Below are 26,193 nucleotides of genomic sequence, written 5' to 3'. Positions count from 1 at the left end.
AGGACATATGTACATGGGCCGCGAGCAGCGCGCGCGGGGCCTAGATGTTGAGGAGGTGGGCGACCTTGGCGCGGTCGCTCTGGGCCTGCGCGGTGTCGAGCGCCAGGGCCACGGCGGGGCGCAAGGCCTTCTGCATCTTCTTGCTGACGAAGATGTCCGGCAACTGCGGCTTGGCGTACAAGCCGTCGAAGCTGTCGTTGACCAAGTTCTTCTCGGACCCGACGGGCATCAACATCTTGGTCACGGACATCTGGTCGGCCATGGTCTGGCGCGCGCCGGTCTCCAAGCCGTCCGGCAACGCGGGCCACACGAACGGCTCCTCCATGTCTATGGTCATCTTCTTGTACTGCGGCCCGCGGTAGCGGGCCAGGTCGCTGGGGTTGCGCATGAAGCGCGCGTGCAACAACTGCACGGTCACGTTGAGCGCACGCAAGCCGTACACGTGCCACAAGTAGTCCCGCAAGTCCATCTTGTTGAAGTTGCGCGGCACGAGGAACTTGGCCTGGTACGGCGTGTGCTTGGCGTTGGGGCGCAACAAGCACACGCGGGCCTTGGGCAAGTACACCTTCTTCTCGCCCACGCGGAAGTGGGGGAGGCCCAGGGCCACCAGCTCCTTGTAGAGGTCGTAGTTTCGCCGCGCGATGGCGTCGCTCTTGTTGTGGAACTTGAGCGGCACCGGCTTGCCGGCGGCTAGGTACTTGGCGCGGATGGCCTCGGCGGGGAACACCTCGTTCTGCACGGACTGCGAGAGGAGCGGCGGCAAGACCTTGCGGAAGCCGTAGCGCGGCCGGTCAAGCACCACGTCCTGGACGTTGACCTTCGGGTACGCGCTGGCCTTGGGCTTGTGGCGAATGGATCTCAGCGCAATGACGAGCCGCAGCACGCTGGAGCGGAAGGCGTCCATGGCGGGTCGGGCGGGCGGCGCTTTTGTGGCGGCGGGGCAGAAAACGGCCGGGAGCTAAAATCGGCCGGGGGCTAAGATCAGCCAGGGGGCTAAAATCGGCCAGGGGGCTGGAAACACGCGGAAAAAAAGGGGTCCGGGTGGAAGGCGGCGGCGGGAACGGTGCTGGGGGGGCCGCGGCGCGTGGAGGGCTCGGGGGCGTGCTGGGGAAGCCGGGTGTCAGAAGCTGGTGGGGGTAGGGAGGCCAGAAGAAGACGGGCCCGCGCCAGCTGGAGTAGGCCGCGGGGCGAGAAAAATTTGTCGCGCGGTCGTGCCGCGCCCATAAAAACAACACTGCTCGCCTCCAGGCAACTCACGGCGCCCCGGCGGGCACCCGTCTTTTCCAGGTAGCCTGGCCCAGTATTCCTGCCCGACACGCTCCGCACACATCGTACCGCAGCCCATCTCGCACATGTCGCAGGACCAGCCTACAGACGACGCGTACTTGTACGAGGACGAAGAGTCCAACAGCATCACGCCCGAAGACTGCTGGACGGTGATCTCGTCCTTCTTCCAGGAAAAGGGCTTGGTGTCGCAGCAGTTGGACTCGTTCGACGAGTTCATCGAGTCCAACATCCAGGAGTTGGTGTGGGAGGACTCGCACTTGATTCTCGACCAGCCCGCGCAGCACACGTCCGAGGACCAGTACGAGAACAAGCGGTTCGAGATCACGTTCGGCAAGATCTACATCTCCAAGCCCACGCAGACCGAGGGCGACGGCACCACGCACCCGATGTTCCCGCAGGAGGCGCGCTTGCGCAACTTGACCTACAGCTCGCCGCTCTACGTGGACATGTCCAAGAAGAAGTTCTTGTCGGACGACCGCGTGCGCAAGGGCAACGAGCTCGAGTGGGTGGAGGAGCACGTGGACGGCGAGGACGCGCAGCTGAAGGTGTTCTTGGGCAAGGTGCCCATCATGCTCCGCTCCAAGTTCTGCATGTTGCGCGACTTGGGCGAGCACGAGTTCTACGAGTTGAAGGAGTGCCCCTACGACATGGGCGGCTACTTCGTCATCAACGGCTCCGAGAAGGTGCTCATTGCGCAGGAGCGCTCCGCCGCCAACATCGTGCAGGTGTTCAAGAAGGCCGCGCCGTCGCCCATCTCGCACGTGGCCGAGATCCGCTCCGCGCTCGAGAAGGGCTCGCGCTTGATCTCGTCCATGCAGATCAAGCTCTACGGCCGCGACGACAAGGGCACCACCGGCAGGACCATCAAGGCCACCTTGCCGTACATCAAGGAGGACATCCCCATCGTCATTGTTTTCCGCGCGCTCGGCGTGGTGCCGGACGGCGACATCTTGGAGCACATCTGCTACGACGCCAACGACTGGCAGATGTTGGAGATGTTGAAGCCCTGCGTGGAGGAGGGCTTCGTCATCCAGGAGCGCGAGGTGGCCCTCGACTTCATCGGCAGAAGAGGCGTCTTGGGCATCCGCAGGGAAAAGCGCATCCAGTACGCCAAGGACATCTTGCAGAAGGAGATGTTGCCCAACATCACCCAGGAGGCCGGCTTCGAGTCCAGAAAGGCCTTCTTCTTGGGCTACATGGTCAACAGGTTGTTGCTCTGCGCCTTGGAGAGAAAGGAGCCCGACGACAGAGACCACTTCGGAAAGAAGAGATTGGACTTGGCCGGACCCTTGTTGGCCTCCTTGTTCCGCATCTTGTTCAAGAAGCTCACCAGAGACATCTACAACTATATGCAGCGCTGTGTGGAGAACGACAAGGAATTCAACCTCACCTTGGCCGTCAAGTCCCAAACCATCACCGACGGTTTGCGCTACTCCTTGGCCACTGGTAACTGGGGCGAGCAGCGGAAGGCCATGAGCGCGCGTGCCGGTGTCTCCCAGGTGTTGAACAGGTACACCTACTCTTCGACCTTATCTCACTTGAGAAGAACAAACACCCCCATCGGCCGGGACGGCAAAATCGCCAAGCCCAGACAGTTGCACAACACCCACTGGGGCCTCGTGTGCCCCGCAGAAACCCCCGAGGGCCAGGCCTGTGGCTTGGTCAAGAACTTGTCCTTGATGACGTGTATATCCGTCGGCACCTCGTCCGAGCCCATCTTGTACTTCTTGGAGGAGTGGGGCATGGAGCCCTTGGAGGACTACGTGCCTTCCAACGCACCCGACTGCACGAGGGTGTTTGTCAATGGTGTTTGGGTCGGAACCCACAGAGAACCCGCACAGCTTGTCGATACAATGAGAAGATTAAGAAGAAAGGGTGACATCTCGCCTGAAGTCTCTATCATCAGAGACATCAGAGAAATGGAGTTCAAGATCTTCACTGATGCAGGCCGTGTTTACCGTCCGTTGTTCATCGTGGACGACGACCCCGAGTCCGAGACTAAGGGTGAATTGATGTTGCAGAAAGAGCACGTCCACAAATTGTTGAACTCGGCTTACGACGAATACGACGAGGATGACTCGAGTGCATACACGTGGTCGTCGTTGGTGAATGATGGTGTCGTCGAATATGTGGATGCAGAGGAGGAAGAAACCATCATGATTGCAATGACGCCGGAGGACTTGGAGGCCTCTAAGAGCTCTTTGTCGGAAACACAACAGCATGACCTTCAGTTGGAAGAGCAGGAGCTTGACCCTGCAAAGAGAATCAAGCCCACTTACACCTCTTCCACTCACACCTTCACTCATTGTGAGATTCATCCTTCCATGATTCTCGGTGTGGCTGCTTCCATCATTCCGTTCCCCGATCATAACCAGTCCCCACGTAACACATACCAATCGGCTATGGGTAAGCAAGCCATGGGTGTGTTCTTGACAAATTATGCCGTCAGAATGGATACGATGGCCAATATTTTATACTACCCTCAAAAGCCTTTGGCTACCACAAGAGCCATGGAACACTTGAAGTTCCGTGAGTTGCCTGCAGGTCAAAATGCTGTGGTCGCCATTGCTTGTTACTCTGGTTACAACCAAGAAGATTCCATGATCATGAACCAGTCCTCTATTGATAGAGGTCTATTCAGATCGTTGTTCTTTAGATCATACATGGATTTGGAGAAGAGACAGGGTATGAAAGCCTTGGAGACCTTCGAAAAGCCTTCGAGATCTGACACCTTGAGATTGAAACATGGAACATACGAAAAGTTGGATGATGATGGTTTGATCGCACCTGGTGTTAGAGTCAGTGGTGAGGATATCATTATCGGAAAGACGACGCCTATCCCTCCTGACACTGAAGAGTTGGGTCAAAGAACGCAATACCACACCAAGAGAGATGCTTCTACTCCTTTGAGAAGCACAGAGTCGGGTATTGTTGATCAGGTCTTGTTGACAACCAACGGTGATGGAGCCAAATTCGTGAAGGTGAGAATGAGGACTACCAAGGTTCCTCAAATTGGAGACAAGTTTGCTTCTAGGCATGGTCAGAAGGGTACCATCGGTGTCACTTACAGACACGAAGATATGCCATTCAGTGCACAAGGTATTGTCCCTGACTTGATTATCAACCCACATGCTATTCCATCTCGTATGACGGTTGCGCATTTGATTGAGTGTTTATTATCCAAGGTTTCCTCCTTATCTGGTTTGGAAGGTGACGCATCTCCATTTACGGATGTGACCGCAGAAGCGGTCTCCAAGTTGTTGAGAGAACACGGCTATCAATCCAGAGGGTTCGAAGTCATGTACAACGGCCACACTGGTAAAAAGATGATGGCTCAGGTTTTCTTTGGTCCAACATACTATCAAAGATTGAGACATATGGTGGATGATAAGATTCATGCAAGAGCCAGAGGACCAGTGCAAGTATTGACTAGACAGCCCGTTGAAGGTAGGTCCAGAGACGGTGGTTTGCGTTTCGGAGAAATGGAAAGAGATTGTATGATTGCTCATGGAGCGGCCGGTTTCTTGAAGGAGAGATTGATGGAGGCGTCCGACGCTTTCAGAGTGCACGTTTGTGGAATCTGTGGTTTGATGTCCGTGATTGCCAACTTGAAGAAAAACCAATTTGAGTGTCGGTCATGCAAGAACAAGACCAACATTTACCAAATCCACATTCCGTATGCGGCCAAGTTGTTGTTCCAGGAGTTGATGGCAATGAACATTTCTCCTAGGTTGTACACGGAGAGATCTGGGATTAGCGTCCGTGTTTAACTGAGGACACTATTACATGTACTATACGCAGATTCAAGAGGGGCTATGTATCACGAGAGAGAAAAAAATTATAGCCAAATAATAAAATCACCGGTTTGAGATAGTTAGTACTCCTGTTTCTGATAACAACTGCCTAGCGTTTTCTTCATTGCTTTTAATTCCTCAAGTTCGAACGTTGTGTTCTGTCGTTAGGCAAAATCATTCTTCCATGGTCAACTACATAAAATCGTGGAACGTTCCCGGCGTTTACGAGGAGCAGATGGAATGAATTTTGATGCCGTCAAAGAACCATGCCATATGAACCTCACTCATCACTTACTCAAATGCAGCCCAAAAACTCACTTTGCGATAAGTTATTGGCTGAAAGTCAATATGGTAACACGCACCGCGTTCATATTGGCTCTCTGCGTAGCCTACTCCACAACATGCACCAACTCAACATCTATACAACCGCATGTCACTTTTGCCCTAAGTACAAATCAATGTTTAGCGAGGAGTAAAATTACGAATTTGCCGGTTGCGCCACACAAGGAGCCCGACTCAGTCCTGAAAATGATACCATTTAAGTCTATGTACATGCAAAATATTTAATTGGAGAATTTTGTTCTAAGTTCAGCAATGCGTGCTGTTCTCTGTTCCAAGGCCTCTTTCTTGGCCCTCACATCTGGGCCCTCGTCAGCAAAAGCGATCAAGTTCTCCTTGTATGGATGCTCGTCGCCATCGAAGATCTTCAAGCGGTCCAACCTATCGAGTCTGAGTTTATTCTTTGGAATCATTCCTTTCACGGCACGCATCAAAACCTCGCCGTAACCCTTGTTGGCGATCATTCTTTCCATAGGCACCAATTTCAAGGAACCCGGACGGGTCGTGTGCGACCAGTACATTTTCTGTTCCAATTTCCTACCGGTTGTCTTCAAGTGAGAACAATTAGTAACGACAACATAGTCACCGTCGTCCCTATTGGGCGAGTAAGTGGGCTTGTGCTTGCCCTGTAAAGTTCTGGCTATACCCTCTGCCAAGCGTCCCATAGTACGGCTGTCTGCAGCGACGTCCACATGGTGCCAAGCTCGCGTAAAGGCAGCAGCGGCATTTCCGATTCTTTGAGACATGTCTGAATTTATGCTTGGTGGGCCTCGAACAACTCTGCTGAAAATATGCCAGGCTGCTTTATCGACTCCAGTGCTGGAGGTGAGAAATTTTGATGTACTTTCCAGGCCTGGGTGGTGCGTGCAGGTGCGGCACCCGTACATCCCGGGCTGTTCTCTCAATCTCGAACTATACGGCGAGCATGAGAGTGGACCCAAACGTCGACTAATTGCATCTTCCAGTCGTTCCGTTGAGCCATAGCTACTCGTCGCTTACCACGCTATTCTCCTCCTCAGCCGGCTACTTGCAAATCCCGAGCTGGCTCTTTTTACCCGCTCATTTTGCTGCCTGTATCTGCCAGAAGTTGTCACTGGGCTATCAGCTGAAAAAAAAAATAGTTTTGGCCAACAATGTTTTTTCTTAAAGATTTGTCGTTAAACTTGACCCTCCACCCGTCGTATTTCGGCCCACAGATGGACCAGTATTTGCGGGATAAGTTGCTCAGCGATGTGGAGGGCACGTGCACGGGTCAATTTGGGTACATTGTCTGTGTTTTGGACTGTATGAATATCGACGTGGGCCGGGGCCGAGTAATTCCTGGAAGCGGGCTGGCCGAATTCGAGGTCAAGTACCGTGCTGTAGTGTGGAAGCCTTTTAAGGGCGAGGTTGTTGATGGCGTGGTCACCACGGTCAACAAAATGGGGTTTTTTGCTGACGTGGGTCCGTTGTCTGTTTTTGTGAGCACGCATTTGATTCCCTCTGATATGAAATTCAACCCATCTGCAAACCCCCCAGCATACGTCAGTCCCGACGAGACCATAGAAAAAGGCTCGCGGGTGCGGTTGAAGATAGTCGGTACGAGAACCGATGTCAACGAGATCTACGCCATTGGAAGTATAAAAGAGGACTACTTGGGGCCTAGTCCCATGTAAGAGCCCTGTTGTTGGAAGCTTTCACCGAATTACGCTGAAGTTTTCTTGTACCATAGCCAACATTGCACATAAGATAAAGAGGATTAATGAGAGAGCCATGTCTCTTCCCTTGCGGTTGTTTAAATCGTTTATTCGTAGTCAGAGGTCAATGGAAAGACAATGTCTGTACCATTTTTACCATGCTTCATGCAATTGTGTGATGAGAATTAATCGTTAAGCTCGATGATTTCCGCCAGATCGATGTCACTGGGGACAAATTTTTTTTTTGTCGTCCCTTTCTTACTCAATCTCTTGTTCCAAGTTTTTTCTGTCACGAAATCCTCGGAGATGGATCTCTTTTTGTTCGTTGGTGTTTGGATGACCATATCCTTTATTGAGTTGTTGAGCGGTGAGAAAGTTGTATTGTGACTCTCTTCTTGTTCATCGGCATGGGAGTTTGGGTCTTGCTGCGCGCTCATACTTTGGACAGGTGGGTTTCCGACGCCCAGTGTGGAGCCTGGCTTACTCGGAGTACCAAGAAACGTTGGTGTGCGTTCTCGCGACGGTTGGAATGCGCCCTTCGAGAGTTCAATGCCTAGAATTCCTCGTACAATTGGCACGGCAGTGTTATTTGTGCTGAGGTGGTCAAACACCGTCTTAGAATACCGTGTTTCACCAGAATTTTTGCTTAAGTTTTCCGGTTGGTGGGAGTTTTCAGTCCTAACTTTCTCGACATTGTGAGTGTAAGGTTCCGTGGTACCAAGTTTCTCGCGCGAATATTCTATCCTTGATGGTTTGGGTTGTTCTGTTAAGGTGCTCTTTGACTGAACTAATGGTGGTCGACTGTTCACAGTGGAACTTATTGGCGTACCGGCGCTTGCGGCTTGTTGCAGAAGCTGGGTGGCTATGCCCACATTTTGGGTTTCCCGATGCACAGGTTTCGAGCTGAGTAAAAGGCCAATTGGGGATTGATTTCCATGAGAATAAGATCTTGTGGCTGGTAGTACTGAGATACCTCCTTCAGTTCTTTGTGTGGGTTTAGACTGTACATCCTCCGTCAGCACAAGCAGAGGTTGAGTCAGTCTTCCGGGTACACCCACAGGAAGAACACTCTCCGACAAGCTCCGCTGATACGCATGTATCATATTGGAGGACATTCGAACATTTTGCTGATAAGTAGGATTCAGCGCTCTCGTCGGATTGATGTCGGACTTCAAATGGGGCTGTGCTTGGTGGTATGCTGATTTGTTGAGCGGATGAGAATTATTGGGAGTTTCATTCACTTGGGAGCTCATCGTAGTAGTCGGGGAAGGCTCACTCCAAGAGTTGGCACCTCGTGAATACGGGAGTGCAGGGCTGGATGCTGCTTTCAAATGACGAGCTTGATGATCCGATAGGTTTGGTCTCGCGATTTGACCCAGGAAGTAATGACTTATTGGGTAACCGCCAACAGTTTTGTCGTAACTTGGTCTTGACTGCGAAAAAGGGTGAACATCGGCGGTAAATGTACCAGGCGTAGGCCCCAGATGTCCCACAGACGCGCTCGAATTCGCATATGAAACTGACGAGTTCTTTTCACGAAGACTATCAGTGGCATCATGCGGTGGGGAGTCTCTTTGAGTGATGACATTGGCCGCCATTATTTGTGGAGCTAGACTTTTGGGGCCCGATGTTGAAGATGTTGGCATAATGCTTCTGTCTGTAGTAACGAGGGCCGAACCGGCGGGGGCCTGTGATTCCTGGGTCTGAGTACCTGTCTCCGTTTGCAAAGAAGTACGGTGTTGGTTTTGACTGCCTCCACCAGACATTAGTGGGTCAGTCGCATGTGGAGTAGAATGCTGGGATGAAGCCGATGGCTGTGCTGTTTGGGTAGAGGTCTGTTGCAAGGCATCTGTGTCTGAAGCCTTCGAGAGACGCGGAGAGCAGGACCTCGACACTATATCTTGAATCACATCAATGATGGACACATCGTCGGGAATCTCCGGGCGTAGTAGCGCACGGGCGGTACCCGATTTCAGAGCCCTGGCTTTCGTCGATTCCTTGGGGACACTGCCTTGCATGGAGCCCATAGCTCCTGCCGAGGACATGGGTGGTTGTGTAAGTGACAGGGGGTACTTTGTTGGGCTCGCCAGCCTCCCAAGCCCTTTTGAGTGATTTTCTTTATTTTGCCACACGAGTGGTATCAGCAACCCTTGGTAGAGACCCTGCAGAGTGGAGGCAGGCTGTGTCGGGTAGAGACTGCGCAACTGGTCCTCCTTGGGTATGCCGGGTGGGGACGAATGAGATATCGTCGCTTGAGGTCTGATTGGGGGGCCCGGGTTGTGGAGCTCTGTGTAATCATGAGCGACAGCTTGACTTTGACCAATGGCCTGAGCCAGTGCTGGTGTAGGGCCTATCAGTGCTGATGTAGGACCTATCAGAGCTGATGTAGGACCTGTCGTATGAGAGCGGCCACCGTCTTTTGAGCGTAGGTCTGTGTTGGCAAGCTCTGGACGGGAGCTCGGGAGGGAGGCAGCAGGCCTCAGGCCAGCAGGCATGGGAGCAGCGGCAGGCATGGAAGCAGCGGCAGGGCGGACCACCGCGGCGGCTTTCTGGCTGGCGACTTCGGCGACACCAGAGGCATCAGCTGTCCTCGTGACAGGAGTGTGTGCCGCGGAGTTTTGGGCCCGTTGTTCGGGCAGGATGGTTCCAGGCACTTGGCGTGCCCGTGCTTCGGCTGTGTGGGGAGATGGTTCAGCCGCCGCCGGCGCAGCCGTATCATGGTGTGCTGCGGCGGGTCTCTGAGCCGGCAGTGAGGCCGTCCTAGGCAGGGGCGCCCCTAGGGAGGGGCTGTGCGTCAGGGAGGACGGGGCATGGCCGCTGGCACTGGGCACGTGTCCCGTCAGCGAGGGAGCCCGTGGGAGTCGCGTGCCATTCCCGCCGGACGCGCCTTGCGCAGAGGTTGGCTTAGCCTCGTTCATTTGGCTTCTTCTGCGGGATAGATACTGGCTTATCGGGAGGTCGTCAAGAGAGCGGGCCGTCGCGCTCGGGCCAGCGACGAGCCCAGCGCGGGCGTGGCTCGGGAGCACGGCGGGCGTGGGCGGGGTCCCAGGCGAGGCGGTCGGGCCGCGGCCGGGCGGACTGGCGGGCGGACGGGGCGGACCGGCGGGCTCCAGCAGCGGGCTGTCGGCGTCGGGCACGCGGGCCCTCTTTCTGCTGTTGCGGGCGACGACCAGCTCGTCGTCGGACGAGGCCGGCGTGGCGTGGATGTCCTGGCCCGCGTGGGTGTCGGCGGGCTCCAAGGTGGTGTCGGCGGGCTCCAAGGTGGCGTCGGCGGGTTCCAAGGTGGCGTCGGCGACCGTGCACACGTCGGGCTCGGGGTCGGAGTCGCTGTCGAGCGAAATGACCTCAACGCTGGCGTCGGCCGGCGCCGGGGCCTGCGGGCGTGGGCCCGCGTCGTCCGGGCGCCACGAGCCGTCCGGCTGCAAGCGCACGGCGTCCGCATCCGGCGGCGCGCCGTCGAGCACGGCCTGCAAGAAGTCAGACACGGCGAGCAGGTGCTCGTCGATGCGCAGGGAGCACACCGGGCACTGCCACGCCGGGATGCGCTCCTGCATCATCAAGAAGGAGAGCCCGTCGAAGCACTGCACGTGGTCGCAGTGGACGCTCTTGACGGGCGTGGCGATGCGCGCGTAGGTGATGGGGCAGCGGAGCGAGAGCGGCACGCTGGCCACGACGACGCCGTCGCGCGCGGCGCGCTCGTTCTCGGCGCACACGGCGCGGCGCGTGCTCTCGAGCAGGACGTGCGGCCGGCGGCGCACCGCGTCCAAGATGGCCTCGGGCAGGGCCGTCTCGGCGATGTACGCGTCGAGGAGGTGCCGCTCCGGCGCGTCCGAGTACACGATGCGCACGGCGACGGGCCGCTCCGGGTGCGCCACGTACGGCGTGAGGTCCGCGGGCCGCGCGGAGCCCGGCCGGCCCTTGAGCCCGCGCACGCTCTGCTTGGTGAGCACGTTGTCCACGTGGATCTCGATGGGCGGGAACAGGATGGGCGCGGCGCTGCCCGCGCGGGCCGCGGGCTCCGCGCAGCACAAGAGGAGGAGCCGCGCCCGCGCGTCCATGCGCAAGAGCGCGGCCTGGCTGGCGCTCAACGCTAGCACGAACTGCGAGCTGGCACGGGCCTTGGACGCCTGGAGCACGTGGCCGCCCACCCGCTGCCGGAGCGTGTAGAACACCGTGCTGCGGTAGCGGGCCGCCGGCGCGGCGGGCCCCGGGGGCGCGTGGGCCGTGTGGTTTGGCGGCGCCGTTCCCCAGGCCGAGTGATCAGGCGGCGCCGTTCCCGGGGCCAATGGGTTTGGCGGCACGGCGCGGGCGGGGTCCCGCGGGTGGGCGGCGCCGGCGCTGCGGCGGAACTGCGCGAGCAGCTCGTGCACCTGCTGGTACGAGAAGTGGCCCAGCTGGATGGTGTGCACGAGCTGGTGCAAGGGCGGCGCGTCGCCGTTGACCGCGAGCTTCCAGACCAAGGTCTGCATGGCCAACATCTCGACGTGGCGGCCCGGGGCCGCGAGCTGGCGGACGAGCTGGAGCACGCGGTCCACGAGGTCCTGCTTGCGGCCCGAGACCGCGAGGCCCGAGTGTTTGCAGAGCTCCTTCAACTGGACGACGCGGAACTGGCCGATTTTCTGCTGGAGAAGCCGGAGTTCCTCGGCCGCCGGGGCGGCGGGCAGCGGGGCGGTGCTCATGGCGGGGGCGGTGCGGAGGGGGCCTCGGAGCTGGGGCGGCGGGATGGTGGGGGAAGAGAGGGGGCTTTGGGGGAAGAAGGGCGGGATGTTGGGGCTGCCGCTGACTTGACTGTTGGCGGGCCGAGCGGCTGTGTGCAGGCCGCCGCCCGGGGCGCTGCCCGAGAGGCTGGGTTCTGAAGCGATGCGGCGGTTTCTGTCAGAGCCCAGCAGAAGGGAGGTGGTGAGTGCAGCAGTTGGAATATGAATGGTATTGGTATTGGGATTGTGAGTGGTGAGTGGTGAGTGGTGAGCAGTGAGTATAATTAGTGTAGTGAGTAGTGAGTATACTTAGTGTAGTGGGTATACTTAGTGTAGTGAGTAGTGAGTGGTGAGTATAATTCGTATGATGAGTATGGTGAGTATAATTAGTGTAGTGAGTAGTGAGTGGTGAGCAGTGAGTATAATTAGTGTAGTGAGTAGTGAGTAGTGAGCAGTGGGTATAATTAGTGTAGTGAGTAGTGAGTATACTTCGTGTAGTGAGTATACTTAGTGTAGTGAGTAGTGAGTAGTGAGTGGTGAGTATAATTAGTACGATGAGTATGGTGAGTATAATTAGTGTAGTGAGTAGTGAGTAGTGAGCAGTGGGTATAATTAGTGTAGTGAGTAGTGAGTATAATTAGTGTAGTGAGTAGTGAGTATAATTAGTGTAGTGAGTTGTGAGTAGTGAGTATAATTAGTATAGTTAGTTTGTTAGTATGGTGGTGGGCATATTAAGGAGTGCTGTAGTGAGAATTTTATTGGTATGGTAGTATAGTGATTACAGTAAGTATGGTGAGTTTAGTAAGTACAGTAAGTATGGTGAGTACAATGGTGGGTATATTAATGACTGCGGTAGTGAGAACATTAATGGGTATTGTAGTACAGTGAGTATGTAGAATTAGTATAGTGAGTGTAGTGAGTTCACTGGGTGTAGTGAGTTCACTGAGTGTAGTGAGTTTACTGAGTGTAGTGAGTTTACTGAGTGCAGTGAGTTTACTGAGTGCAGTGAGTTTACTGAGTGCAGTGAGTATAGTGATTAATGACTATAGTGAGTAGTGACTAGTGATTATAGTGAGTAGTGAGTATAGTCAGTATAGTTCGTATGTTAGTAAGGTGGTGGGCATATTACTGAGTCCAGTAGTGAGAATATTATTGGGTATGGTGAGTGCAGTGAGTACAATGAGTATAGTGAGTTCACTGAGTGTAGTGAGTATATTGAGTGTAGTGAGTATATTGAGTGTAGTGAGTTCACTGAGTTTAGTGAGTATAGTGAGTACTGAGTATAGTGAGTACTGAGTATAGTTAGTATAATTAGTATAATGAGTATAGTGAGTACAGTCAGTATACTAAGTGTAGTGAGTAGTGGGTATAGTGAGTGGTGAGTATGTGAGTATCGTGAGTATCGTGGTGGGTATATCTGTGAGGCAGTAGTCAAAATACAAATGGGCAAAGTAGTATAGTTAGATAAGAATGGTGAGTGCAGTGACTATGGTGGGTACGGTAATGGGTCAGTGCAGTAGCGAGAACATTATGGGTATAGTCCTGAGTAGTGAGAATATTAATTGGTATTATACTGAGTCTGGTGAGAATGTTAATGTGTGTTGTAGTTCTTTTGGGGTGATATTTTAGTCAATCTTTCATGATCTCGACTCTCTTAGTCATCTTTCTCTCTGAAAGAAAATCACATGATGTCGCTGAAGTTCTCATGGGGCATAGTGTCGACTATATTGGTAGATGTAACAATAATGACAAATACCTGGAAGTGAACAGTTTAGCAGGCCTTGTATTCACAAATCATTTGATCATGACAACGTTTTCTATTTTTTTGATAAAATGACTGAACCGTAGCAGATTTATATACCAGTTTGGTTTCTCTGAGTAAAATTTGCATCTTGACATGTGAAAAAACTCAAAACTATAAATGTATTTACAAAAAAATAACTTGATCGGTCAATGAGCCATGGTTCTTGTACATCTATAGATCAAAGCTATGAATCGAGTATCAGAGAAACTTGAGCTGTATACTGACTATAGTATTGAATTGAGTCTCGATACAGCAGTGAGTATTGTGTAGTAGTCATACTTTTTGTTCATTGATTTTTTATTTTGCGAAAAAACGCCATATTACTCAACAACGGAACTAGAGGACTAGTGCTGGAAAAGTTACCTCCCAGTCGTGAAGTATTTGCAAAAAGAGTTGTGCTTTTCTTGCCAGGCTCTCTCATAGCAAAAGATGCCGACTATAGGACGGTATACTGGTGGGACTAGTGGTGCAGAGTGTAACAACTAATATCGAGATTAGGTAATCGTTCAGCGAGTGGGGTATAGGAAAGTTTTAGTTTGAGTCGCTGACAAAATGTTTTAGTGATCAGTAGGGGTGACTTTGCCGACGCTTTGTATTGTCGGTCTACTGTTGAATATAGTAGTGACTATTGTGAACTCGACTAAACCGTATTTATTTTATCTCTATATGTATATCTGGGTATACTTATACTTCCATATTCAAAAGCTGCTTGGGTTTGTGTGATATCCATGTGTTTTCTAAGTTGGCATTTCATATTTTAACATGATCTTGTCAAATATGCTGTTATCGCTTTTGGTTGAATTATTTCAACATGCCCATCCTTGAGAGAGAAATTGAGTTCCAACTTTACTCACTCAATCCCGTCGATTCTGCATCCAAAATTTGCGTTTTGAGTCTTTTGATGATGATGAAGGACCCTAGCCCTTTGTTACATTTGCTTCCCATACTAGATTATACTATGGATAATTTCTAAATACATTTGTGGTAACGTTGAGCAGTTTCATATCACAAGTTGCAGCTTCGATATATGAATCCCACAGCCGCATGTGTCTTTCTAATTTGCCACCCTTCAGAATCATCTAAACGCCTTAGTAAAAACTCCACCGAGAAAAAATACACCAACAACATTTCCTTTTGCAACTGTTTCATACTCCATATTACCGCTACAAACGGGCCCGTGAGGCTTACATTCTGTCCACGGGAGTCAAGCCCAACAACACCATACCGTTGTACAAGACTTGCTTAGCAGACGCATAGAGCGCCAATCTAGCCGTGGCCAAGTCCTCCTCTTGGCCTGCAACCCACAAGGTGTCGTAGCACGAGGACACAATGTGTGTCAAGTTGAACAAGTAGGTGACGATCGTGGAAGGCTCGTTCGTCTTCAAGGCCTTCTTGATCACGTCAGGGTATTGCGCCAACGTTCTGATCAAGTCTGAGGCCGCGGACTCGGTCAACAAGTCGAAGTTGGCACTCTTCAACTTGTCCTCCGAGATGCCCGACTTTCTTTGCACCGAGCTCAAGCGCGAGTGTGCGTACTGCAAGTATGGACCGGTGTCACCCTCGAAAGAAAGCATTCTCTCCCATTTAAACTCGTAGTTGTTGATACGCTTGGACTGGAAGTCCTGGATCATCACGGCGGAAATCCCGACCAAGTCCGCGATCTTCTCGGGGTTCTCGATCTGTGCGTACTTGCCTTCGTTCTTCTTCATCACTTCATGCATTTTGTCCTTGGTCTCTTCCAAAATGTTGTCCAAGAACACCACGGTACCCTTTCTTGTGGACATGCCTTGCACCATGCCAAAGTTCACGTGCTCCAACTTCTTGGCCCAGTCGAAGCCCAACTGCTTCAAAATCTCGAAAAATTGCGCCGTGTGTAAGTCCTGCTGCGAGGCAATGACGTAGATCATCTTGTCGAACTTGTAGTTGTCGTAACGCTTAATGGCCTCCCCCACGTCTCTGGTCAAGTACAACGACGTGCCGTCGGATTTCTGCACAAGACACTTGCCCAACTTCTTGTTGAACTTCGACAAGTCGATGAGCTTGGCGCCTCTGTCCTCATGCACCAACCCTCTTTCGTTGAACAACTCGATGACTTCTTTCATCTTCTCCAGCGAGACCTGCGACTCGCCGGAGTACAAGTCGTACTGGATGTTGAGCCGGGCGTATGTGTCGATGTACTTCTCGATGGACAAGTCTCTGAACTTCTTCCAGATGGCCAATGCCTTCTCGTCGCCATCCTCCATTCTCTTGAAATAGGCTCTGGCCTGGTCGTTGGTGCCGCCCGCAACCTCGCCTTCGTCGGTGATGTCTCTGTTCACCTTCACGTACACCTCGAACAAGTGGTTGATGGGGTCCGTGGCCAACTTGGCCTCGTCACCGTACTTCTCGAAACCGATTGCCAACAAGCCAAACTGCTTGCCCCAGTCTCCCAAGTAGTTGATTCTGGTGACGTCCCAGCCGACTTTCTCGTACAAGTTAGCCAAAAACCCACCGATGATGGTGGATCTCAAGTGGCCGGCGTGGAAAGGCTTGGCAATGTTGGGAGACGAAAACTCGATAATGGCTTTCTTACCCAAACCCAAGGGCAAAAACCCGTAGTCCGTGCTTCTGGTCAAGGCATCCTTGATGACAAGGTTGAAAAGCGTCTTTTTCTCGAAGAAAAACTGCAAGAACTGGCCCTCGGCCCTGACTTCAGCCAAGTACCCACCCTTGTTGAAGGCCTGGGCGATTTCCGTGGCCTTGGCCTTGAAATCAGTGCCCTTTGGGAGCCTCAATCTGGGGAGCGGCACGAGAAGATCTCCCTTGTCCAAAGTGTTGGGCGAGTCCAAAGCCAGGAAAATGATCTCGTTTGAAATTCCGGTGATGGAGCTCAATTCCAGTGTAATATAGTTTCTCATCACATCCACGACGTTGTATTCGGGGTGAGAGCCCTCTACCGAGGGCGAGTTCTGGAGGCCCAATCCGGCCAACGATTGAGTGATTGTTTCAGTGGACATGGCGTACTTGCGTCTACAAATTATGTTTCTGAAGAGGATAGCAGACCGATAAAGTCTCATGCAAGTCTTCACATTTTTTCTTTTTTTTTTTTTTCCCTGTCTATCTTTTGGTGAGATGCGAATCAGTCATTTGCACCCACACGACACAGGCCGGGCACAAGCCTAGCCTGGTTGGTCAGGTATTGCCCTGTGGAAAGCATAGACCGACGTCTGAACACGAAGCTCATTATTTGGCCATTTTATTGAATGGATTATCTGCTGACACACCATTTATGCAATTTCAATAGCGGCACTCGTGGCTTCTTATTGGAAATTACCCAGAAAACAGCGCGCGGTTTATAAGGCCACGGCTTGATGAAGGCTCGAGCCATAAATTGCACCGTAGCGGTCATTTAATTCTATTCTACAATAATACTATTACACAAACGCGTGTGATTATGGGCACCACAGCTATCCCCCGCTCGCAATAATTCAGACCATATACAGCCAGGTATATTTGCATCCACAACAATCTGGGACAACTGAAATGTTTTCTCAACTGCGGGCTCAGTTTCGCAACTCTTATTTTGGACCTTCTGCATACTCAGGTCCGGCGTTGATTGGGTAGAAAATTTGTGTTCTTGGTAAATGGCTTCCAATTAAATCTCTATCTTGGTTCGGAAACCGGGAAAGCCGTTACGTTTCTCGGCATGCACTCCATAAAGCCAAAATTAGCTTCTTTCGGTACTGAGGTGCCTCGTACACTCTCGATATTATATTAACGCTTGAGCCAGGCCCGAACTGAATTTGACAAGACTTGTACAACCAGTAGAAATAAACGTGTCTTCATACCGTGAGCTTAAATTTTATTGCCAATCAAATTTATAGCCTTGAATTTTGAAGTATGTGATGTTCATATAACAGTCCTAGCTTTGCGTCGTTCAACTCCTCCCCACACCCGTGCACCGAAATCAATCACACGGTTGCCCTGATACACGAACCCCATACTCTAGGCGAACCCGGGCCAAAAACATCAAGATCTGGTCTTTCTTCTAAAATGGACAAGGATTCCCAAATCAAAATGCTCCAGGAAATGGGCTTTCTGAATAATCAAGCCATGGAAGCTCTCTCGGCGTCTGGAAATGATCTCAATAAAGCCATTGCCTATCTATTCGGAGAGGTCGATGCCTCTTCCGGAGCAGGTACTCAGCTGGCGCCCTACGATGTGGAAAGTGAGCAAATTGGCATTGCCGATTCTGTCGGAATTTCCAACCCACATGACATTCCGGAATTCTTGACCCTGTATCCAACCAATACCCCTGTGGCGGAAGTACGCCATTGTGAGCGACCTGTCAATGAGGATAGCACCGTCGAAAGAGCTGAGAGTTTCGTGAATGAAGAAGGAAATATGGCGGAAGCAATGAAGGAAAACCAAGGGCCGTTCTACAGCTCCAATTCCGCGTCCAGTTCCAGTTCCAGCTCTCTCGAGGAGGTTGAGGATGACTCTCTTCTCGAAGAGCCAGAGGAAGAATACCCCGAGAATGTGAAAACTGAGTTCACCAATGTTCCTTTTTTGCTCAGTAAAAGAAACAAAGCAAGATCCTGGGTACCGTTGATTTTGATCTTAACCCACTCAAGTATATTCGCCGGGCCAGTCTTACAGCTGAGAAGCAAACTGAGTTTCATTCGAGAATTGCAGCAAATTGTTTATTTCGTGCAGAACTTTGATAACAGTAAGCGGTGGTATCATGACACTGACAAGCTAGCCAAGATCCTAGAAAATGATGGGCCTTGCGGCTCTTTGCAAGACGAGGAATTGATCCTCAACATCATAGATTTCTTGATGAGAAAGGAGCCGGCTTTGAAACCCATCTTCGAGTCCATGGTACAAAGCTTAGATGAAGATATCAGCAACAACTTGACTGTCTTAGAAATAGACTCGGATTCTCGGGGCTCTACTCTCTACGAAACGCTCAACGAACTATTTTGGCAAAAGGATTTCGAGTTTCTTGGCAGAATCAAATATAGTTCTGTGGCACCCATCGTCACATACCAGCTTCTTGCTGCAGACTCCAACACGTCGCATGTGCCGTTCCAATTGCTGGAGATTATGTACCCCGAGATCTACAGTGACAAGGCATTGGGCCGTGTGCGTGAAGAAATTCACTTGATTAAAAGGGCACAGATGGAATACCAGAAACTGAATCGAAAGCTTATGGACCTCAATTTCTTCGAGGGAAAGAAAATCGACGGTCTTCTACTGCAAACTGCATCGGCTCTACAGGAAAATAACCCCAATGCAAGCGAAGATTTACGCGAGCTCGCAAACTTGCTTCAAGAACTCCGCTTTGCCGAATTGGAAAACCAAGCCCAAGCGAAATCAAACGCGTCTCCGCAACGACTTGCGCTGTTGGAAAGTATAATTTGTGATTTGCCGGACTTACGCGCCTACAATCTCGTTGGAGTGATTTTTTCGGAAACTAAATATTTCGTGCGAGCCGGTGAAAATTGGGTCGACATGGATGGTGGTGTAACGATAGATTATGCCAGTGTCGCAAATGCCGTGGAACGCCGCATTGGCTCACAGAATATAACACTCGTGTACGCAGACACCGAGAGGAGTGGGCCGATTTCAATTGTCACCGCAGACGACCTTTCGAGCCCTGTATCTGATGAAGAAATCGCACTTCAAGCCGGAAATGTGTCTAAGCCAAAGTATCCCGTTAAAGATGAATTACTGCAGAGCGACAAGCCATATAACGAACAAACACCGCATTCTAGACTTGAGTACAGTGATGGAATTGATACGCAGGGCGAGGTGTCTGCAACTCGTAACATGTCGCAGTGCGCGCTCGATAACGACGCCAAGAACGAAGACGCCAAGCCCGGTCTTGAGTATACGGATTCGGGGCTAATTCCGACTGCGGGAATAAACGACGCAAGCCACGATTCCGAAGAAAACTCTGCAGAAACTGTGGTAAATAAAGATGACTCCGTGAAAAGGCCTCGTTGGGAGGACACTGCCAAAGACAGGAGTTTGGAGGGGCCTGACGCTGTCGATTCCATGGCAAGCTCTTCGATCGTGCATTTAAGTCATCATATCGTGCAGGAGTTTTTGGAAAACGAGAAAATCTTCCCGAATGCGACATCATGATGCGCGCACGCTGTCTCTACATGAAGCTTGAATACGATATCATTATGAGACCTCAGTCTTCTGGTGTTGACCGGCCTGGAGTCGTGCTTTGTGTATTCACAGATTGACTGCATCTGTGTTCTTGATTTGCCAATAAAATGCCGGCACCTGCTAGAAGATACTGATTCCATTGTGCCGGTTCTGCGTTGCGCGGCTATTTTACCTGAACCGCCTCATTTTTTCTTTTTTTTTTGTGGTTCTTTATTTATAGCCTAATTGGGAGGTGAGCCAAAGTTGGCATTATGGGCGGGCCTGTCAACAAGCAGTCCTTTAGTCAGCACAAACTCCATTCTTTTCGACAAGTCACAGTCGAACTTTGTCATGCCCTCTTCAACCCTAGGGCTATATCCAAAAATGACTTCCAGGCTATATGCGATTGCACGAAATCGAAGGGTTCACTTAATATTGGTATCGCTAGGGATTCTTCTAACCATGATTCATACCTTCAACAGCCGAGGAATCGCCATTGATTATTCACGTGAAGGACCCGTCAAGTCTGACTTAAGTTACTTCTCAGCGCTGGAAATCATCTCCAAAAACATGATCGTCACGGACATTCACATACAGCGGTGTCTCCGGGGATTTTCGTGTGATGGCCCTCCAGCACGCAGTGAACTGACCTTCTGGGAGAAGTCACTCACTAAATTGAACTTGTTTCCCGATGATTTCCAATTGTTCGACTACTACATGTACGTGGAAAAAAGCCCAACGGTGGAGTCGGACCGGTTCGTCATTGACATCACGTTCACACTGACAGAGCAGCAACCTGAGTCGAATATCAAAAACTCCAAATTTCTAAAGTACAAAATATCTCCCTCTGGTTATATTTGGATTCAATACATAGAAGTACTCGACTTCAAGATCCCTGTTGTTCGCGAAGTCAACGTCTTTTACGGGAAAGAGGATATGAAGGATTCCCGGAAACACTGGGAGTTCGAACCAAGCAGGATTCCTATTCCTGGGAAGTTTCTGATCCACGCAAAAATATCGATGTTGAAGGTTTCAGTGGTTGATGAGATTGTCATTTTGAAAAGTGAGCAAGATTTTGATTCCATCTTGAAGAAGAATGAGATGCTCGTCACAACGACACCCAAGTTCAAAATAATACAATTGAGTGATATGCACATTGGGCAAGATACTGGCGCATGCTACGATGATTGCAAATTTGATATTGATACTCTCGAATTCGTCAAATCTGCGATACAACAAGAAGGCGACGTCCAACTCATCGTCATTACAGGCGACATGATCGATGTCTCACGAACCACGCATTATGGATCTGTGGTTTTGAAAGCCTTGTCTCCCGTGTTGGAGTCAGGGATTCCTTTCATTTTCACATTCGGAGATTCGGATTATAGGCGCACGGGTCATGTCAACAAGATCGAAATCTTGAATTTCATTGCCAGTCTTCCTGGGTGCTATAACAAAAAATACGATGACCTAGACCACAGGCTACACGGATTGTCCAACGGGAATTTGAAGATCTACAATGCACAATCGACGTCAGAGGATGGACAAATCGATTTGCAAAATCTTCCGTTGAAACCCGCCAACGCTCTTGTTACCTACCTAGACTCGGAAGGTAAAATGGTAAAAGACTCGCAGGCCAATTACGTGTACCGTGTCAACCATAAACAAAGTTCTGATACTGAGCATAAGCTTCTCTTTCTTCACTACCCACTCCCGAACTTTCGTCCTAAAGGAACCGTGAAGTTGATCGGTTCATACAATGAGAAACATGAATTGGTAACCGAAACCGACAAAAAATTTCTAGAAGACATCAAGGCTAGTGGCTACAAAGCTGTTGCTGTGGGCCATGAACACGAAAACGATGCGTGTATCTGGGAGGAGACTGGCGGGGCAAAAGTGCTTCTATGTTACTCCGGTGTAACAGGAGAATCTGGATTGACGCGGCTTGACCCGGGCTACAAGCGTCGTCTACGGGTGTTCGAATTTGATTTCGAGAAAAACAAAATATATGGCTGGAAGCGTGATCAAGAGAAGTCAATTGATCCGCAAGAGATCTGGTCAGGGGAGGCTGCAGGTTAAGCCTCTGTATCATTGGTAACGTCCAGGGTAAAAATAATTCATCACACCATTGGCCCATAAAATCTCTAATAAAGAAACAACAAACTGACGAAAGCATGAATGTATCAGGAAAAAGATGATGAGAAACCCGAATGTCTGTTCTCGCTTGACCAAATTCGATGCTTTGGCACAGCCATCGACTAATGAATTTTGGTGTACGGGTGCACATCTCATTGAAAGGCTCAGTTCAATTTTCGCTATACTCATCGGCTTCAGCAACACATTAGCCATGGGTAAAGCAAAAAAGACGCGGAAGTTCGCCCTGATGAAAAGGGCCATCAAGAGCAATGACCCCAAGTTGAAAAAGCCCGACGCGAAACCCAAAGAAAAGGATGCAGAGCTCACTAAATCCGTGCCTCAAGTGTCCAGTGCCTTATTCTTTCAGTATAACGAGGCCATCAAACCTCCATACCAGGTATTGATCGACACGAATTTCTTCAACTTTTCCATCCAGAAGAAAATCGATATTGTTAAAGGTCTCATGGACTGCCTATACGCTAAATGTATCCCGATCGTGACAGACTGTGTGATGGCAGAGTTGGAGAAACTCGGTCCTAAGTATAGAATTGCACTCAAGCTAGCCAAGGACCCCAGGATCAAACGTCTCAGCTGCTCTCATGGAGGAACGTATGCAGATGACTGTTTGGTGAACCGTGTCATTCAACATAAATGTTATATTGTCGCCACGAACGATGCGGATTTGAAGAGACGTATAAGAAAAGTGCCAGGAATTCCTCTAATGAGTGTAGGTGGCCACCTGTACGTGGTGGAGAGACTACCCGATGTGTTTTAATGGAGATGGCTCCATATTGTATTTCGGGCTTCGATAGCCGTGTTTTATACACCTGCAGGTTTTTGAAAGCCATTTCAGATTTGGGCGTGTGCTAAGAAATGTACATATAAATGGATGATTATTCGGATTGGTATTACAGAGCGACCAGACACGAATATGAAATTTTTTACGGCTCATGGATACGTATACCTAATAAGGATAGCTCCAGTCGGGTGAGGGATAATTGAGATGAGTCAACTTCTTCATCCTTATTTAACAGGTAAATTTGAAAGAGTATAAGGGAGGTTCACGTCGCTAGACTTCTTAATCATGCTGTTCACTGAGTATTGTTCTTCCGAGTTTTCTGAATGGTGACGAGAGATTGTGACTTTCGCTATATATTATAGTTTTGGTATGCCATAATTGGGAAGATGTCTCATTCATACAACGGGAAAATTCATACGTGAGTATTGTCTTGAAAATCCTTGGTGCGGTTTATAGAACAGAGGTAGGCGTTCTTGCTCGGGTCCGTCAGAGTGGGGAAATGGATCGCACTACAAGTATAGATCTGGTAAAAAGGTGTCTGCATTCTCTAGCGTAAAGTCAGTTCTAAAACATATGAATTTTGTCCTATTTCTAAATACTCTGAACTCTTATAATAAGAGGGCAGCAGCACCAGCAAGGGCTAAACCAGCACCAACGGAAACACCCGTAAGCTGAGCGCCCGCATCTGAGGCAGTGGTGGACGAAGAATTGTTCGCAGCGTGTGCGGCAACGAAAACAGTGGCAGCAGCAAAAACCTGAGCAAGCTTCATTTTTGTAAAGGCAGGGGGGAAATAGTATCGGTTCAGGCAAGCCGGAACAGAAATATAGATATATATAGAGTCATCTGAGTCTTCTAGAAGCATCGCGGTCATTTGAGTTGTGTATGAATCAGGTGATGTGCGCCTTGTCATGCAAAGAAGCTGTGCCCCTTCGCGTTTAGCAAAACGCCATGAAAGCACTGCCCAGGCGATTATAGCAAGGACAAATGCATCGGACTATAAGATGAGGCGTTGAGTTTTTGTGTTGCTTTTGATTTGATCGGATGTCTCTAAAAGCTCATGTCGACATATACCACACGGTATTCCTCGTACCCGTAGAGACGCATTTTCCATCAAGTCATATATGTATCTCCAGATTCCCGGTAATCAAGAGTCTCCAGTTTCATTCCACAAACGCTTTAATACTCTGAGGGGTCGGAACTGTTTTGAGGCAATTATTTGTATTCTGGTGCTACTACTACTGCCTTAGCCCTTTTGCCGTGAAATCTTCAAATACGAAATCGCGCAGAATGTATCTGATCTCGCCTCACCATAAACGCGTTGATATGCGAGCTGTTAGAGATAGAAAGCCTCTTTTGGGAGAGCCCAGATCTTCCCCAGCCCTGCTCATATCTTTTCCTCGTAGTCCCCAAATTATGCTTGCTCATCCCGGGTGCTACTTTTGCTCAATCGTCCTCCTTGTAAGTCGACTAATGAGCCCTCACTAGATTCGTCAGCTTTAAAATAAAAAGCATAGCAGTTAAAAGACAGACACAAAATTTCAGATCTCGGGCCAGGGGCTGTGTGGCTAACGGCGTTTCTATCAAAGGCTGTGTATTTGTATGCTCATCAGTTAAAGCCTGGGAAAGAACCGTTAAGCAGGACATGCGCGCACCCAGGGCGCATTCATGCAAGAACGCAGCACATCTGAGGGTGCGAAAAGTGGCGCACGGTCTATATTTCACATCAGCCGGCCAGCCTGTGAGTGTTGGTCGCCGAGATCTAAAACAGTGTGGCACACATGATATTTTCCGAAAGCCCGAGCAAAATAAACGCCCAGATTCTTGAGCTTCGCATGTAGCTTTGGAAGTATTTGCGCGGGAAATTGGCAAAGGCAAAGTGGTGTCGGGATATGAAACACGGCACTCTGCCCACGCATCTTGAGCAGCGGATCCAAACAGACCGTCTCCAAAAAAGAGCATTATTTGCACCAACACAGATCATGAGGGCCCCAGCTTAAAGAGGTGGCCGGCGGCCATCTAGCCTGTGTCCCACGAGGGTGCGGAGACAAGGCTGAAACACAACTGAGGCGCGACAAGAAGCGTTTCGAAGTTGTGGCCCTGCTTATCATTTATAGCCCAAAACACCTGTACAGAAAGAGGCGTTGCCGCTTCACTCCTGACCAATTGTGTCCGCTTTCAGAAAGCATGTCCCACCACTGCGTACCTCAGTTTCCCGATTGGGACGGTCCGAGCTGTCAAAATCAATGGGCCCATCTGGGCGGTCTCCTCTTTGCAGCCGTGTGTCAGGAAACCCTCGAGTCCCACACTGTTGCCTGATGGCTGCAACGAGTTCCGTTTCAAGCCCATTTCACTTCACTCTCACTTTCCCTGGTTTCACGTGCCCTGGTTGTCTAGCCGACAGCTTCCAGCCCTCCCACCCAGGACCCGGTCTTTCTTAACTAGATAGCGTTTGCCGGTCTGTTCCAGGCGCTGTCTTTTTTGGAGCCTTCGAAAACTCGTAAACTCGATCTTTGGTCTTTCTTTCAACTGACGTGAGAACAGATTCAAGATGGGAAAACTTAGCGACTCCGAACAGTGGGGGGTTCTTAAGAATCCGTTCTCGCAGCTCTCGTCGTCAAGCGATCTTATCAATGCCACGGGGATAAACGCCAATGCAAACAGAAACTCCCGGTATTCTGCCGCCAACCGCAGCTCGTTTGTAGACACTGAAAGCAACAGCGACCGCGAGCTGACTCCGCTCTTTTCGTCCACTTCCACTGTGGACATCATTGCCCCCGCACGGTGCTGGGGCAATTCCGAGGTGGTGTCACTCGCCGCCAGCTACTTCGAGGGCGACTGTGACACCAGTTCCGAGGGCCCAGCGAGAGTGGACCAGCGAGACTCGTGCAGTTTATTGCCGCCGCGGAAACACCCGTATCCGGCCAGTCTCAAGGCCAGCTATCGCGCTAGCAATGCAACCGGGGTGCCGGGAATCCAACACCTATTTCTCAAACATGCATCGCAACGACGCAGCTCGATTGTGTACCCGAAAAGAATCAAAGGGTGTTCGCTTGCTCCTGCCAACGAGCCCCGGGGCTTCCGAGGGTTCTCCATCAGATTACGCAGGGCATTCACATTCCCAGGCTTGAGACACCGGAGAAAAAAGAGCAAGGTGTCGGTGGAGGAGCCGCAACAGCCTCAGGAGAACACCGACGCGATTTTGAAGAGCTTGCCCGAAAAGGTAACGGTGCCTGTCGAGAGCTTGTATTCGCGAGTCTTGAAAGCCGCGGTGACTTTCGGGCTTGACGAGCCAACCGTGGGCTCGCTCATCATGATCTTGGAAGAGGATTCCGCGCTGGAACCAATAACCTGATGGCGCCATTTTTTTTTTTTGCTCGCGGCAATTAGATTTGGCGCCAAAATAGCAAAGGGCCCCCTTTCGCCCGAATTCAGGGCAGGGCCAGTTTATTATTGTAAGCTCATGGTATCTACAGGTCAGAAACTACCACGAGAATAATGATGAAGCCGGAAAGTTCGGAACAC

General features: G+C 50.7%; 10 protein-coding genes across 10 annotated transcripts; 6 read left to right on the top strand and 4 right to left on the bottom strand.

The window, feature by feature from the left end:
* Positions 1–40: 40 nt before the first annotated feature.
* On the bottom strand, positions 41–904 carry MRP20 (mitochondrial 54S ribosomal protein uL23m; the record flags this gene model as incomplete). The annotated part of the gene is made up of 1 exon (XM_018857465.1): positions 41–904. One exon carries the CDS (start codon positions 902–904, stop codon positions 41–43), a length of 864 nt encoding a protein of 287 aa, XP_018712198.1.
* A 365-nt stretch (positions 905–1,269) lies between these two features.
* METBIDRAFT_32161 (DNA-directed RNA polymerase II subunit RPB2) lies at positions 1,270–5,166 on the top strand. The gene has a single exon (XM_018855993.1). It carries the CDS (start codon positions 1,353–1,355, stop codon positions 5,055–5,057), a length of 3,705 nt encoding a protein of 1,234 aa, XP_018712197.1. The 5' UTR covers positions 1,270–1,352; the 3' UTR covers positions 5,058–5,166.
* Positions 5,167–5,644: 478 nt separating this feature from the next.
* METBIDRAFT_41201 (mitochondrial 54S ribosomal protein uL13m) lies at positions 5,645–6,166 on the bottom strand (the record flags this gene model as incomplete). Its single annotated transcript, XM_018857368.1, has 1 exon — positions 5,645–6,166. The coding sequence occupies one exon, from the start codon at positions 6,164–6,166 to the stop codon at positions 5,645–5,647; it is 522 nt and encodes a 173-aa protein (XP_018712196.1).
* Positions 6,167–6,553: 387 nt separating this feature from the next.
* Positions 6,554–7,075, top strand: RPB7 (DNA-directed RNA polymerase II subunit; the record flags this gene model as incomplete). The annotated part of the gene is made up of 1 exon (XM_018854185.1): positions 6,554–7,075. One exon carries the CDS (start codon positions 6,554–6,556, stop codon positions 7,073–7,075), a length of 522 nt encoding a protein of 173 aa, XP_018712195.1.
* A 206-nt stretch (positions 7,076–7,281) lies between these two features.
* Positions 7,282–11,775, bottom strand: SIZ1 (SUMO ligase; the record flags this gene model as incomplete). Its single annotated transcript, XM_018854184.1, has 1 exon — positions 7,282–11,775. One exon carries the CDS (start codon positions 11,773–11,775, stop codon positions 7,282–7,284), a length of 4,494 nt encoding a protein of 1,497 aa, XP_018712194.1.
* Positions 11,776–14,530: 2,755 nt separating this feature from the next.
* On the bottom strand, positions 14,531–16,647 carry METBIDRAFT_32158 (arginine--tRNA ligase). Its single transcript, XM_018855992.1, has one exon. The coding sequence runs from the start codon at positions 16,591–16,593 to the stop codon at positions 14,782–14,784; it is 1,812 nt and encodes a 603-aa protein (XP_018712193.1). The 5' UTR covers positions 16,594–16,647; the 3' UTR covers positions 14,531–14,781.
* Positions 16,648–17,629: 982 nt separating this feature from the next.
* On the top strand, positions 17,630–19,180 carry METBIDRAFT_14494 (uncharacterized protein; the record flags this gene model as incomplete). The annotated part of the gene is made up of 2 exons (XM_018854509.1): positions 17,630–17,874; positions 17,959–19,180. Coding segments are annotated over 2 exons (1,467 nt in total), but the record flags the coding sequence as incomplete, so codon positions are not given.
* A 1,017-nt stretch (positions 19,181–20,197) lies between these two features.
* Positions 20,198–21,814, top strand: METBIDRAFT_40908 (uncharacterized protein; the record flags this gene model as incomplete). The annotated part of the gene is made up of 1 exon (XM_018857327.1): positions 20,198–21,814. The coding sequence occupies one exon, from the start codon at positions 20,198–20,200 to the stop codon at positions 21,812–21,814; it is 1,617 nt and encodes a 538-aa protein (XP_018712191.1).
* A 268-nt stretch (positions 21,815–22,082) lies between these two features.
* On the top strand, positions 22,083–22,646 carry METBIDRAFT_40764 (rRNA-processing protein; the record flags this gene model as incomplete). Its single annotated transcript, XM_018857311.1, has 1 exon — positions 22,083–22,646. The coding sequence occupies one exon, from the start codon at positions 22,083–22,085 to the stop codon at positions 22,644–22,646; it is 564 nt and encodes a 187-aa protein (XP_018712190.1).
* Positions 22,647–25,219: 2,573 nt separating this feature from the next.
* On the top strand, positions 25,220–26,023 carry METBIDRAFT_12159 (uncharacterized protein; the record flags this gene model as incomplete). Its single annotated transcript, XM_018854181.1, has 1 exon — positions 25,220–26,023. One exon carries the CDS (start codon positions 25,220–25,222, stop codon positions 26,021–26,023), a length of 804 nt encoding a protein of 267 aa, XP_018712189.1.
* Positions 26,024–26,193: the final 170 nt, after the last annotated feature.

This window comes from Metschnikowia bicuspidata (assembly GCF_001664035.1).
Source record: "Metschnikowia bicuspidata var. bicuspidata NRRL YB-4993 chromosome Unknown METBIscaffold_3, whole genome shotgun sequence".
Taxonomy (NCBI): domain Eukaryota; kingdom Fungi; phylum Ascomycota; class Pichiomycetes; order Serinales; family Metschnikowiaceae; genus Metschnikowia; species Metschnikowia bicuspidata.
Note: the sequence above shows the minus strand (reverse complement) of the source record. Positions and strands in the feature narration are given on the sequence as shown.